General features: G+C 48.4%; 1 protein-coding gene across 2 annotated transcripts in view; it reads left to right on the top strand.

The window, feature by feature from the left end:
• Nucleotides 1-14,357, top strand: part of GRIK4 (glutamate ionotropic receptor kainate type subunit 4) — a 299,033-nt gene that overhangs the window by 240,625 nt on the left and 44,051 nt on the right. The window contains exons 7-10 of one of the 2 annotated variants that reach the window (XM_066606079.1): nt 1,071-1,124; nt 4,392-4,478; nt 5,541-5,693; nt 10,273-10,377. In XM_066606079.1, coding sequence (XP_066462176.1) covers nt 1,071-1,124; nt 4,392-4,478; nt 5,541-5,693; nt 10,273-10,377 — 399 coding nt within the window. Of the gene's footprint in view, nt 1-1,070; nt 1,125-4,316; nt 4,479-5,540; nt 5,694-10,272; nt 10,378-14,357 lie in introns of both variants that reach the window. The other variant, XM_066606078.1, reaches the window with a different exon arrangement.

Genomic DNA, 14,357 nt, shown 5'->3' with positions numbered 1-14,357 from the left:
ATACCCCTATACTACACAGACTGCTCCCCTGCCTCATGTCTCTCACAGACTGCTCCCTATACCCCTTCTACTACACAGAGTGCTCCCCATGCTTCATCTCTCTCACAGACTGCTCCTCATACCCCTTCTACTACACAGACTGCTCTCCTGCCTCATCTCTCACAGATTGCTCCTCTGCCTCATCTCTCTCACAGACTGCTCCCCATACCCCTTCTACTACACAGACTGCTCCCCATGCCTCATCTCTCTCACAGACTGCTCCCCATACCCCTTCTACTACACAGACTGCTCCCCATGCCTCATCTCTCTCACAGACTGCTCCCCATACCCCTTCTACTATACAGACTGCTCCCCTGCCTCATTTCTCTCATAGACTGCTCCCCATACCCCTTCTACTACACAGACTGCTCCCCTGCCTCATCTCTCTCACAGACTGCTCCCCATACCCCTTCTACTACATGGACTGCTCCCCATGCCTCATCTCTCTCACAGACTGCTCCTCTGCCTTCTCTCTCTCACAGACTGCTCCCCATACTCCTTCTACTACACAGACTGCTCCCCATGCTTCATCTTTCTCACAGACTGCTCCCCATACCCCTTATACTACACAGACTGCTCTCCTGCCTTATTTCTCTAACAGACTGCTCCCTTTACCCCTTCTACTACACAGACTGCTCCCCTGCCTCATCACTCTCACAGACTGCTACCCTATGCCCCTCTTTGTTACACATACTGGCACAGAACATAGAGACGAGCAGAATCAGTTTACAACGGAGATCGCTGTTCTGCTGCACATAATGAAAGCATTTTTAAGTGGATATACCATTTTACTAATTAATTGCATAAAGATCTAATGAGACTATTGAGCGGCAGTCAGCGCGGGGCTCGGAGTAACTCGCACTCATTAATAGCACTCGGCTGGAAAGCTTTCATTTTAATATTGCAAAAAGTAGAACATTAAACGCCTTTCATCTGCGTTCTATCTGCTTTACAAGAGTTTAATAAATGTCGCATATTCAAAGTAAGCGCTCGCTAGATCTAATTAAATGTTTGTTTTTACTCTTGTGCAGGCTGCGGAGCTGGGAATGGTGTCGGCGTACTACACGTACATCTTCACAAACCTGGTAAGAGCTTCAGGCCTTGATGTTTAAACATTAACCCATTAGTGTAGAGCCATCTGCCTCTATCCGGCCTCGTATTAGTGAAGCAGCACCGCCTCACTCTTACCACTGGATGAAACAGAACCTTTAACACCGACCGCCCCTTCATTCCCCAATGTAGTATTGTTGGGCTCCTTCGGTCTTCAGATCTGCAGCGATTCATCGTGGTGTAGATCCCACTCGGTGATGAGACCCTCCTACAGGAATCTCGGCCCCTGCGGACAGGAAGCTTCTTGTAGTTGCTGCAGATTAGTTGGCGGTGCTGACATGTTCTGACCGGCTGACAGGAAGGGGTCAGCGAGTCACGCTGCTTGCGCCAAATTCTGACCTCCCATCAGCAGCAGTAATCTGGCTCCATCTGACCAGGAGATGTTTTTCCGCTGCTCAGTGATAGAAGTTTTGCGCTCTTTTGCCCGCTGGAGTCTCGTCTTTCTGTTTCTCTTAGACACAGTGCCGCTGGAACTGGTCGCCCGCGGTTATATCCCATCCATGCTAAACTTTGTTACATGAGTTTTTGCAGATTGGAGTCAGTAAGGAATTTTTTCCCTTTAAGGAAAAAAATTGTCTTCTACTTCATTGGGGTTTTTGCTTTCTCTGGATCAACATTGGGGTGGGGGAGGGGGGTAATAGTCTGAACTGGATGGACATGTGTCCTATTTTGGCCTTACACGCTAGGTTACTATGTTACGCAGGGTCACCTGTGGCCGCGCCCGCACTACAAGCACACCAAATGCAAATGAACAAATCTGCTAATATAATATCATCTGGCATACACAGACCGCTACGAGCTCTAGCAAATAGTACAGCTATATAATAATACTCAGCTTAACTCAATCTTCACAGGTACCGCAATATAACATGTCAGTGTGCAAGAGAAACTTCAATAAGTCTTAGAGTAGAAGTGGGAATGTATCTCCAATATGCCACAAATCAAACTACTAACCGTCCGTGAGTGAGTGGGTTTGTGAGTGACTTACATGCTCCGCCCCTGATCACATGACAGTGACATCATCACAGGTTCTGTACGCACACGGCTGCTGTCCGGCTAAGTGCTTGTTAGTGTTCCACAGCAACTGAAGCAGCAGAAGGTTTGTAGTCCGCTTGTAATGCAACACCTGTGATGAGGTCTCTGTAATGTGATCAGGGGTGGAGCATGATGGTGATGCCATCACAGGTCCTTCATCTTCAGTGCTGTGCTGCTTCTGATCCCTGTTGTATGGGATGAACAATGTATGTAGCAGAGCTGTGTGTGACGTGCATGTAGCAGAGCTGTGTGTGACGTCCATGTAGCAGAGCTGTGCGCGACGTCCATGTAGCAGAGCTGTGCGCGACGTCCATGTAGCAGAGCTGTGCGCGACGTCCATGTAGCAGAGCTGTGCGCGACGTCCATGTAGCAGAGCTGTGCGCATGTGACATGCATATAGAAGAGCTGTGCGCGTGTGACGTGCGTGTAGCAGAGCTGTGCGTGTGACGTGCGTGTAGCAGAGCTGTGCGTGTGACGTGCGTGTAGCAGAGCTGTGCGTGTGACGTGCGTGTAGCAGAGCTGTGCGTGTGACGTGCGTGTAGCAGAGCTGTGCGTGTGACGTGCGTGTAGCAGAGCTGTGCGTGTGACGTGCGTGTAGCAGAGCTGTGCGTGTGACGTGCGTGTAGCAGAGCTGTGCGTGTGACGTGCGTGTAGTAGAGCTGTGCGTGTGACGTGCGTGTAGCAGAGCTGTGCGTGTGACGTGCGTGTAGCAGAGCTGTGCGTGTGACGTGCGTGTAGCAGAGCTGTGTGTGTGAAATGCATTTAGCAGAGCTGTGTGTGTGAAATGCATTTAGCAGAGCTGTGTGTGTGAAATGCATTTAGCAGAGCTGTGTGTGTGAAATGCATTTAGCAGAGCTCTGTGTGTGAAATGCATTTAGCAGAGCTCTGTGTGTGAAATGCATTTAGCAGAGCTCTGTGTGTGACGTGCATGTAGCAGAGCTGTGTGTGTGTTTTGATGTGCATGTAGCAGAGCTGTGTGTGTGACATGCATGTAGCACACAAACACTGGTACTATAATTTTCTAATAATTACTAGTTAACAGTATATTGCAGTCGACACTTTCAAAAAATCAAAGTGTATCAGTTCACAAATAGCAATTGTTTCACAGATTAAATGGCAGACAGCGTCTCTCTCCACCCACTGCTATCAGTATACTAAGGGCACCTTCACACTGGCGAAAAAAATTGCGTGATTTTCGTGCGATGCGGTAGTGGCTGAAAACGCAGAATTATGAAAGCAATGATTTTCAATGGTTTGCGATGTTTTCACTCCTGCGATGTTGCGAGAAAAAAAATTGCAGCATGCTCTATCTTTCTGCATTTCCGTTTTTTTATCTCCCATGTTTCCCTATGGAGACTCCTTTTTATTGCATCGCAAACCACAAACTTGCAATTTTCCTATTGACTTTTGCGCTAAAAAAAAAAAAAACCGCAGTAAAATTGTGCAAAAAAATGTGCAAGAAAATCGCAAGTGACAACAATGTTTTTGCGAGAAAAAGCAGCACTGAGACTCAAAAATCGCGAGAAAAAAAGTTGTAATTTTTCTGCAATTTTCTCGCGGGGATATCGCGATTGCCAGTGTGAAGGACCCTAACAGATACGTCCCACGCTCATGACATCACAGGTGTCACACTGATTGGGCCCATTGCATAGCGCACACACATTCCATAGCGCTGTACACAGATAACCATCACTTGCCCCATTGGGCTCACAAGCGAGATGTGATCCCAGGACCCCGGCAGTGCTGACCATTGAGCCACCTTGGCATCCATCACTCATAGGCTGCTGTATAGCGTGCGGCGCCATTCTCTTTCTATATTGTGGTCTACTGATATATACTAATGGGCCCCTACGGACAGCATTAACTCGAATGTCGGGAAATTTCAGCGCTACACAGAAAGCACACTTTTTTGTTTTTTCTGAAGGCTCCGTTCCGCTTTCGATCTCTCTTCTGCTTCGTACAGTTCAGGATCTGCTGATGAAACCCGTGTGACCTCGGCCTCCAGCCGCCAGGTGCCCTGTAGCCGTGTGCAGCGGGTCGTAGTCATACATGTATCCAATAACCTGAATGTAACGGCCATCATCCAACAAGTTGCTGGTAGAATGTACTGACCGATCTCGGTTGGCTTTCAGGAATTCTCTCTCCAACCCTTCGACAGCCCGTTGGACGAGCGAGTCAACATCCTGAGTTTTTCTCTGTTTAACCAGTCACACGCCTACTATCAAGAATTTTCCCAAATCCTTCAGCAGTCCTGGGAGGAGAACTGCGACCATTCCCCGTTCACCGGCCCCGCGGTAAGTGCTTGGTCGGGGTCATTGTGTTACTCTCTACTAGGCTGGACTCATATCATGGCTTCTGCCTCATGGGGGGGGGGGTCTTCTTCTGGATAATAGGCTGAACTGGTTGGACTGGGGGGTTCTCATCCTTACACACTGTTACTCTATCTGTCCATCAGATGTGACTTGGGTTAGATCAGAGGGCTACACCTGGGAGTCCCTGGTTTTCATTCTTTAACCCCACTAATTGGGATCTGGTCTTCACTGGGGGGAACCCCAGAAATAGTCTCTGTTAAAAGGCAGCTGATGCAGCTTGCTCAGGTTTTTGTAATGCAGTACCGGAGGGTGTAGATAGAGACGTAGTTGAGAAACAGAGCCCTGGTTGGGACCGATGAGCTGCTTCTGTAACTGGGAAGCAGGCAGACGGCCAGAGCAGGCAGCAGGAGAGAGAATGTGGTCAATAAAGGGAAGGCTGGGTGAGACAGGCATAGATCAGAACAAGGACTGCAACACCTTTACATGCTATAGAGACTGACTGCTCAGGTATCATCAGATGAAAGGGGCAACCTAAAATAGTGCAGGAACTGTCAGAATTGGCTGGGGACAGTATAGCTGGGTGCGTACACTGGCGCTTTAATTGCTGGGCCAATTGTGTGCACCTTTTGGGCAGCAGCAAGAAGGGACAGGTGACAGTGGCTGCCACTGGGGACAGAGGCAGGAAGAAGTAGACAGTCACCGCTGGCGGGACGTGGTGAAGTAAGTCAGATATTGTAGCCCCAATACACGACACAGATCTTGTTCTAAAGCAAGACCAAAATTGCGTCTCTAGCCGCATCCCAGGCTGAGATAGTCCTTAGAGTAGCGGCTCCCTCTGCAGGATCAGCACGGCCAGCCTCTTCTTTATGGGGATAGGCAGTTCGGGGGTACATACTTTGTTCAGTTATCATATTATTTACATCTTGTATCACTTACTGTATGTTAGTAGAAGCAGATAACCGTCCGGACAGCTCCGTCCCGATACAGTAGCTGGATGCCAGCGATGGCGGAATTAATGCCTTTCTAATGTTTTGTCTCTTCCAGCTTTCCGCTGCGTTACTGTTTGATGCCGTTTACAGCGTTGTGAACGCGGTGCAGGAATTAAATCGAAGTCAAGAGATCGGTGTCAAACCCCTTTCATGCGGCTCTGCACAAATATGGCAGCATGGTACCAGTCTTATGAACTACTTGAGAATGGTGAGGAAAGGCGAGGAAGGGCGAGGGAGTCGCAATTCTCAAACGGCTTTTGTTCTTTAGTAAAATTGCATGATGTCATCTAAAAGGTCCCGCTGTGACGGCAGACGCTGTTCATACTGAGCCTCCCTCAGTGATATATGTAGACCAGCATTTGGGCGTATACCGACCGCGATATATGCCACTGTGTGTGAAGGGGAGGAGCTTAGGGCCGCCCAGGATATACACCACAGGCCACACCTTTAATCTGAGGCAGAAATACAAACACAGGGCTGCCTGTCCGCCTCCAACATAAGTGCCCCTCATTACCGGCTGGGGGGGCTAATGCTCCCAGCCTAAACTTATTAGCAGCACCAGTCCGGATAGTCGTCCTGTACTCACACCGGTCTTGACCCACAGCTTGGGGTCCGTATACCTCCTGCAGACACTCCATGCTTCCTCTGCTGGTTTACATCCACCTACTGGAGCAACTAATTGGCTGAGTAGCAGGTGATCCCGCTAGGATAGGAGTGATAGGAGTCTGGGAGAACTAGACCTCCACTACAACTCCCACCATCCTGGCACAGGTGGGACATGCGGTCTCACAGTACAGAAAAAACATCAGGGTTCATTCACAGGGACGGATTTACTTTTGGTCTGTGAATTCGCAGCGTATTCGCCATCTGAAACTGTTTGCGTATCGTCTGCATAGTTAAACCTTCCTGCAGATTTGGGGTGTGAACCCGCTGCCTACTTACCGCAGTATTTGTTACATGCATAATACGGCTCACTTGTATCGGGGGCATTTTAACATGTGGAAAAAATCCCACCCTACCGAAAAAGGCCATTAAAGTCAGTCGGAGGACGTGAATACACACGAATACGTAGGATACATGCATATCCACTGCGTATTTACGTTTGAAATCATAAGGGCCTTCGTGCCTTTTTCTTTTGCATGTGAACATTCGCACAAAAACAGCAGGAATACGCCCCATCTTAGTCAGTGAAAACGTTGCATATTTCACGGACCAAAACTGGGTTATTTGCAACTTTTTGATTTTACACAATTTTTTTCACATTTTATACAATTTTTTTGTTGGATACGCAGGGACCAAAAAAAGAGTAATTCTGGCACTGCGCTTTATTCCTGAAGGCGTTTACCGTGCGGTATTAATAACGTGATGTTTAAATAAATTGCACTTTAACAGATGCAATAATACCAATTTTTACATTTGTTATTTTTTTTTCTTTTTGCTTTTAATATTTATTATTTTTGTAATAATTGGAAAAAAAATATTCTAACTTCTTTTATTGTCCCCATAGGGGACTTGAACTTGCAATCATTTGATCACTTATACAGTCTACTAACATACTATAGTATGGCAGTATACTGTATTCTGGCAATAATTCATGGCAGCCTTGGGGATCTTCAGAAGGCCTGAGGCGGCCATGATGCCGAAGTTGCAGCCCACAATTTAATCATCGGGGAGGTCATGCAGGATATTTCAATCTTGATTGGGACATTTAAATTCCGTTGTCAGAATTGACAGCGGCATTTGAAAGGTAACAGCTGTGATCAAAGTGAACTCCAATGTCAGCTGTTGCCAGCGGGTGTCAGCCGTTAGCCACAGCTGACACCCGCCATGTATGGGTCAGGTGTGCATCTGCCCAGAGTAGGAGATCCATCAATGAGGCTGGACTGGCGGCTTGGCTTCCAGCCCTTCTCTCTTCTCTCCTTCACCTTCAGCTCATTTATTGCCCGATGAAAGTTTCTCTGTTATGATCATAAATTAGCTGATAAAAAGTGGCAAAGAGGAAAAAGCAGAAGTGAGCGGTCCGGCCGCCCTCACTGACAGATCTCAGACTGCAGTGTAAACTGCTGGAGAGGAAAGAGCAGAAGTGAGCGGTCCGGCCGGCCTCACTGACGGAACTCAGACCGCAGTGTAAAGTGCTGGAGAGGAAAGAGCAGAAGTGAGCGGTCCGGCCGGCCTCACTGACGGATCTCAGATTGCAGTGTAAAGTGCTGGAGAGGAAAGAGCAGAAGTGAGCGGTCCGGCCGGCCTCACTGACGGAACTCAGACTGCAGTGTAAACTGCTGGAGAGGAAAGAGCAGAAGTGAGCGGTCCGACCGCCCTCACTGACATATCTCAGACTGCAGTGTAAACTGCTGGAGAGGAAAGAGCAGAAGTGAGCGGTCCGGCTGGCCTCACTGACGGAACTCAGACCGCAGTGTAAAGTGCTGGAGAGGAAAGAGCAGAAGTGAGCGGTCCGGCCGGCCTCACTGACGGATCTCAGATTGCAGTGTAAAGTGCTGGAGAGGAAAGAGCAGAAGTGAGCGGTCCGGCCGGCCTCACTGACAGATCTCAGACTGCAGTGTAAAGTGCTGGAGAGGAAAGAGCAGAAGTGAGCGGTCCGGCCGGCCTCACTGACAGATCTCAGACTGCAGTGTAAAGTGCTGGAGAGGAAAGAGCAGAAGTGAGCGGTCTGGCTGCCCTCACTGACGGATCTCAGACGGAAGTGTTTGTATACAGAGATATATAGAAGCTGCAGAAGACAAACACTGCAGCATTATTAATGAGACCCACACTGCTAAAATGATTGGCAGCCCAAAACACATATAATTACCTGCCCCCCCCCCCCCCCACATCACCAAGGGGTCCGTAGTCTTTATACCTGCAAATATAGACAAATATTGATCTACAAGTTCTACCAGAATTAGGAGGCAGTAAAGGGTTTTGTTCCTATAGTTCAGCCCTTGTTAGAGATGTGGTCTCTAGATGCAGAATCCAGCAAGCAGGCGTCTCCTCCAGCGGCCGCCCCTCTGCAGCTCAGAGACTTGTTCAAGCACTAAACCAACTGAACATGACTATCCTGTGTGGCGGCCCGGATACTCGGTGGCTATCTTCTCTGTATCTGAGACCTGCTCCAATCTTCAAGGAGCCGCCTACATTATAGACATGATGACAGCGGTTGCAGATAACAGCATGGAGCCCAATGTGCATCACCTTCCACAACTGGTCATTCTGGACATCCTGCTGTTTTGGGCTGAACGGGTCTTTCTTGCACTTCTTACATGTAATTTCCGCACATTAGTAATAGAGCCGCCTTTGTTGTTTCTCCGGTCGCTGTCCGTTTTGGCCTGATGTTTGACTGTGTGGACGGGATATAAAGGTATTGGCAGCCAGTTCTTCTGGTTTACAGTAGATGGATGTTGGGACTCATCTTGATGATCGTCTCCTCGTAGTAATACTCCCAGATTACAAGAATTCCCAACCCCAAACCAATAGGACGTCGTCAATGTACGGCCCGCACCTCAGTATGGATGATGAAAAAGGTTATCATCTGTGAGAACAGAGAGCTCCGCCCATCTCATCACCCAACAGAACCTGTTCATTAGTCCTTAACACGGACCTTTACAAATGTAAGATGTATAAAAGGAAATCCCACTACTTTAAGTGGTTTGTATCGAGGTGCCATCCCTGCTTCTCATGTCCTGTCCGGGCATAATGAATATCATAGAGCGGGGCACCCAGCAGGGTGACCCAGAACGGAGGCCTGCTCAGTGGCTCCCAACCCGGTGGACCTTCTTCCATCCTGTAGTAGTTCACCTACCCTCATGTACTTACCAGCCATGGCAAGCAGTTTGATGGGGATGCAGAGAGTGGCATTCCGAACCCAACATTCTCAAGAAGGGGACATCTTGCACAACGCTTTTAATAGCAAAACAATAAAAGTGCACTTAAGTAAAAACGTATTAGACACGCATGACCCAACCAAAAACTTGTGATCATGCAAAATTATGAATGTTTTTGGTACATCCTTACTGTTTTTTAACTATCTAGGTGCACTTTGTATGTAGGGATGTCTGTAGGTGGTCATCAGCTCCTGTAGGTGATCATCTGTGGTTGTAGGCGATCATCAATGGCTGTAGGTGATCATCTGTGGTTGTAGGTGATCACCAGTGGCTGTAGGTGATCACCAGTGGCTGTAGGTGATTACCAGTGGCTGTAGGTGATTACCAGTGGCTGTAGGTGATTACCAGTGGCTGTAGGTGATTACCAGTGGCTGTAGGTGATCACCAGTGGCTGTAGGTGATCACCAGTGGCTGTAGGTGATCACCAGTGGCTGTAGGTGATCACCAGTGGCTGTAGGTGATCATCAGTGGCGGTAGGTGGACATCAGTGGCGGTAGGTGGACATCAGTGGCGGTAGGTGGACATCAGTGGCGGTAGGTGGACATCAGTGGCGGTAGGTGGACATCAGTGAGGGTAGGTGGACATCAGTGAGGGTAGGTGATCGTCAGTGGCGGTAGGTGATCGTCAGTGGCGGTAGGTGATCGTCAGTGGCGGTAGGTGATCGTCAGTGGCCGTAGGTGGACGTCAGTGGCGGTAGGTGGTCGTCAGTGGTGGTAGGTGCTTGTCAGTAGTGGTAGGTGGTCATCAGGTCAGTACAAAGAGGTTTTGCCTGAATGGTTTCCCCAGCGGTGCAGAGGAGGCTTTCTGGATTCTGCAGCTATAGAGCAGGTGACTGAGTGGCTCCGCTGGGAGCGTCGGGCAGCGGATGTATTGCCGGCGGCTTTCTGTTATTGTCTCTCTCTTGCACAGGTAGAGTTGGAAGGTCTCACCGGACATGTGGAATTCAATAGCAAAGGTCAAAGATCGAATTATGATCTGAAGATTCTGCAGTACACCAAGACGGGGTTCCAGGAGGTAAGGAGCGCGCGCGGGGGGGGGGGGGGACTTATGTTTCTCCTTCTTATACCATACAAGCCGATTTCTAATCCTAACCAAGAAAAGTGATTACAGTCTATGAGGAAATAGGGGGACACAAGAGCTTACAGTCTATGAGGAGGAAATAGGGGGACACAAGAGCTTACAGTCTATGAGGAAATAGGGGGATACAAGAGCTTACAGTCTATGAGGAAATAGGAAAGACACAAGAGCTTACAATCTATGAGGAGGAAATAGGGGGACACAAGAGCTTACAGTCTATGAGGAAATAGGGGGATACAAGAGCTTACAATCTATGAGGAGGAAATAGGGGGACACAAGAGCTTACAGTCTATGAGGAAATAGGGGGATACAAGAGCTTACAGTCTATGAGGAAATAGGGGGACACAAGAGCTTACAGTCTATGAGGAAATAGGGGGATACAAGAGCTTACAGTCTATGAGGAAATAGGAAAGACACAAGAGCTTACAATCTATGAGGAGGAAATAGGGGGACACAAGAGCTTACAGTCTATGAGGAAATAGGGGGATACAAGAGCTTACAATCTATGAGGAGGAAATAGGGGGACACAAGAGCTTACAGTCTATGAGGAAATAGGGGGATACAAGAGCTTACAGTCTATGAGGAAATAGGGGGACACAAGAGCTTACAGTCTATGAGGAAATAGGAGGGACACAAGAGCTTACAGTCTATGGGGAAATAGGAGGGACACAAGAGCTTACAGTCTATGAGGAAATAGGGGGACACAAGAGCTTACAGTCTATGGGGAAATAGGGGGACACAAGAGCTTACAGTCTATGGGGAGGAAATAGAGGACACAAGAGCTTACAGTCTATGAGGAGGAAATAGGGGGGACACAAGAGCTTACAGTCTATGAGGAGGAAATAGGGGGGACACAAGAGCTGACAGTCTATGGGGAGGAAATAGAGGACACAAGAGCTTACAGTCTATGAGGAGGAAATAGGGGGGACACAAGAGCTTACAGTCTATGGGGAGGAAATAGAGGACACAAGAGCTTACAGTCTATGGGGAGGAAATAGAGGACACAAGAGCTTACAGTCTATGGGGAGGAAATAGAGGACACAAGAGCTTACAGTCTATGGGGAGGAAATAGAGGACACAAGAGCTTACAGTCTATGGGGAGGAAATAGGGGAACACAAGAGCTTACAGTCTATGGGGAGGAAATAGGGGGACACAAGAGCTTACAGTCTATGAGGAGGAAATAGGGGGGACACAAGAGCTTACAGTCTATGGGGAGGAAATAGGGGGGACACAATAGCTTACAGTCTGTGGGGAGGAAATAGGGGGACACAAGAGCTTACAGTCTATGAGGAAATAGGGGGACACAAGAGCTTACAGTCTATGGGGAGGAAATAGGGGAACACAAGAGCTTACAGTCTATGGGGAGGAAATAGGGGGACACAAGAGCTTACAGTCTATGAGGAGGAAATAGGGGGGACACAAGAGCTTACAGTCTGTGGGGAGGAAATAGGGGGACACAAGAGCTTACAGTCTATGAGGAAATAGGGGGACACAAGAGCTTACAGTCTATGGGGAGGAAATAGGGGAACACAAGAGCTTACAGTCTATGGGGAGGAAATAGGGGAACACAAGAGCTTACAGTCTATGGGGAGGAAATAGGGGGACACAAGAGCTTACAGTCTATGAGGAGGAAATAGGGGGGACACAAGAGCTTACAGTCTGTGGGGAGGAAATAGGGGGACACAAGAGCTTACAGTCTATGAGGAAATAGGGGGACACAAGAGCTTACAGTCTATGGGGAGGAAATAGGAGGACACAAGAGCTTACAGTCTATGAGGAAATAGGGGAACACAAGAGCTTACAGTCTATGAGGAAATAGAGGGACATAAGAGCTTACAGTCTATGAGGGAAGAGGGGGACACAAGAGCTTACAGTCTATGAGGAGGAAATAGGGGGGACACAAGAGCTTACAGTCTATGAGGAGGAAATAGGGGGGACACAAGAGCTTACAGTCTATGAGGAGGGAATAGGGGGGCACAAGAGCTTACAGTCTATGAGGAGGGAATAGGGGGACACAAGAGCTTACAGTCTATGAGGAAATAGGGGGACACAAGAGCTTACAGTCTATGGGGAGGAAATAGGGGGACACAAGAGCTTACAGTCTATGAGGAAATAGGGGAACACAAGAGCTTACAGTCTATGAGGAAATAGAGGGGACACAAGAGCTTACAGTCTATGAGGAAATAGGGGAGACACAAGAGCTTACAGTCTATGAGGGAATAGGGGGATAGAAGAGCTTACAGTCTATGAGGAGGGAATAGGGGGGACACAAGAGCTTACAGTCTATGGGGAGGAACTAGGGGGACACAAGAGCTTACAGTCTATGAGGAGGAAATAGGGGGACACAAGAGCTTACAGTCTATGGGGAGGAACTAGGGGGACACAAGAGCTTACAGTCTATGAGGAGGGAATAGGGGGGACACAAGAACTTGCAGTCTATGGGGAGGAAATAGGGGGGACACAAGAGCTTACAGTCTATGAGGGGGAAATAGGGGGACACGAGCTTACAGTCTGAGGGAATAGGGGGACACAAGAGCTTACAGTCTATGAGGAAATAGGGGGACACAAGAGCTTACAGTCTATGAGGGAATAGGGGACACGAGCTTACAGTCTATGGGGAAATAGGGGGGACACAAGAGCTTACAGTCTATGGGGAGCAAATAGGGGGGACACAAGAGCTTACAGTCTATGAGGGAATAGGGGACACGAGCTTACAGTCTATGGGGAAATAGGGGGGACACAAGAGCTTACAGTCTATGGGGAGCAAATAGGGGGGACACAAGAGCTTACAGTCTATGAGGAGGGAATAGGGGGGACACAAGAACTTGCAGTCTATGAGGAGGAAATAGGGGGACACGAGATTACAGTCTATGGGGAAATAGGGGTACACAAGAGCTTGCAGTCTATGGGGAAATAGGGGGACACAAGAGCTTGCAGTCTATGAGGAAATAGGGGGACACGAGCTTACAGTCTATGGGGAAATAGGGGGACACAAGAGCTTACAGTCTATGGGGAAATAGGGGGACACAAGAGCTTACAGTCTATGAGGAAATAGGGGGACACAAGAGCTTACAGTCTATGATGAAATAGGGGGGACACAAGAGCTTACAGTCTATGGGCAAATAGGGGGACACAAGAGCTTACAGTCTATGAGGAGGAAATAGGGGGGACACAAGAGCTTACAGTCTATGGGGAGGAAATAGGGGGACACGAGCTTACAGTCTATGGGGAAATAGTGGGACACAAGAGCTTACAGTCTATGATGAAATAGGGGGGACACAAGAGCTTACAGTCTATGGGGAAATAGAGGGACACAAGAGCTTACAGTCTATGGGGAAATAGGGGGACACAAGAGCTTACAGTCTATGAGGAAATAGGGGGACACAAGAGCTTACAGTCTATGAGGAAATAGGGGGACACAAGAGCTTACAGTCTATGATGAAATAGGGGGGACACAAGAGCTTACAGTCTATGGGGAAATAGGGGGACACAAGAACTTACAGTCTATGAGGAGGGAATAGGGGGACACGAGCTTACAGTCTATGGGGAAATAGTGGGACACAAGAGCTTACAGTCTATGATGAAATAGGGGGGACACAAGAGCTTACAGTCTATGGGGAAATAGGGGGACACAAGAGCTTACAGTCTATGAGGAAATAGGGGGACACAAGAGCTTAAAGTCTATGAGGAAATAGGGGGACACAAGAGCTTACAGTCTATGATGAAATAGGGGGGACACAAGAGCTTACAGTCTATGGGGAAATAGGGGGACACAAGAACTTACAGTCTATGAGGAGGGAATAGGGGGACACAAGAGCTTACAGTCTATGGGGAAATAGGGGGACACAAGAGCTTACAGTCTGTGGGGAGGAAATAGGGGGACAAGAGCTTACAGTCTATGGGGAGGAAATAGGGG

The sequence above is a fragment of the Eleutherodactylus coqui genome, chromosome 6, assembly GCF_035609145.1.
Source record: "Eleutherodactylus coqui strain aEleCoq1 chromosome 6, aEleCoq1.hap1, whole genome shotgun sequence".
NCBI lineage: Eukaryota > Metazoa > Chordata > Amphibia > Anura > Eleutherodactylidae > Eleutherodactylus > Eleutherodactylus coqui.
Note: the sequence above shows the minus strand (reverse complement) of the source record. Positions and strands in the feature narration are given on the sequence as shown.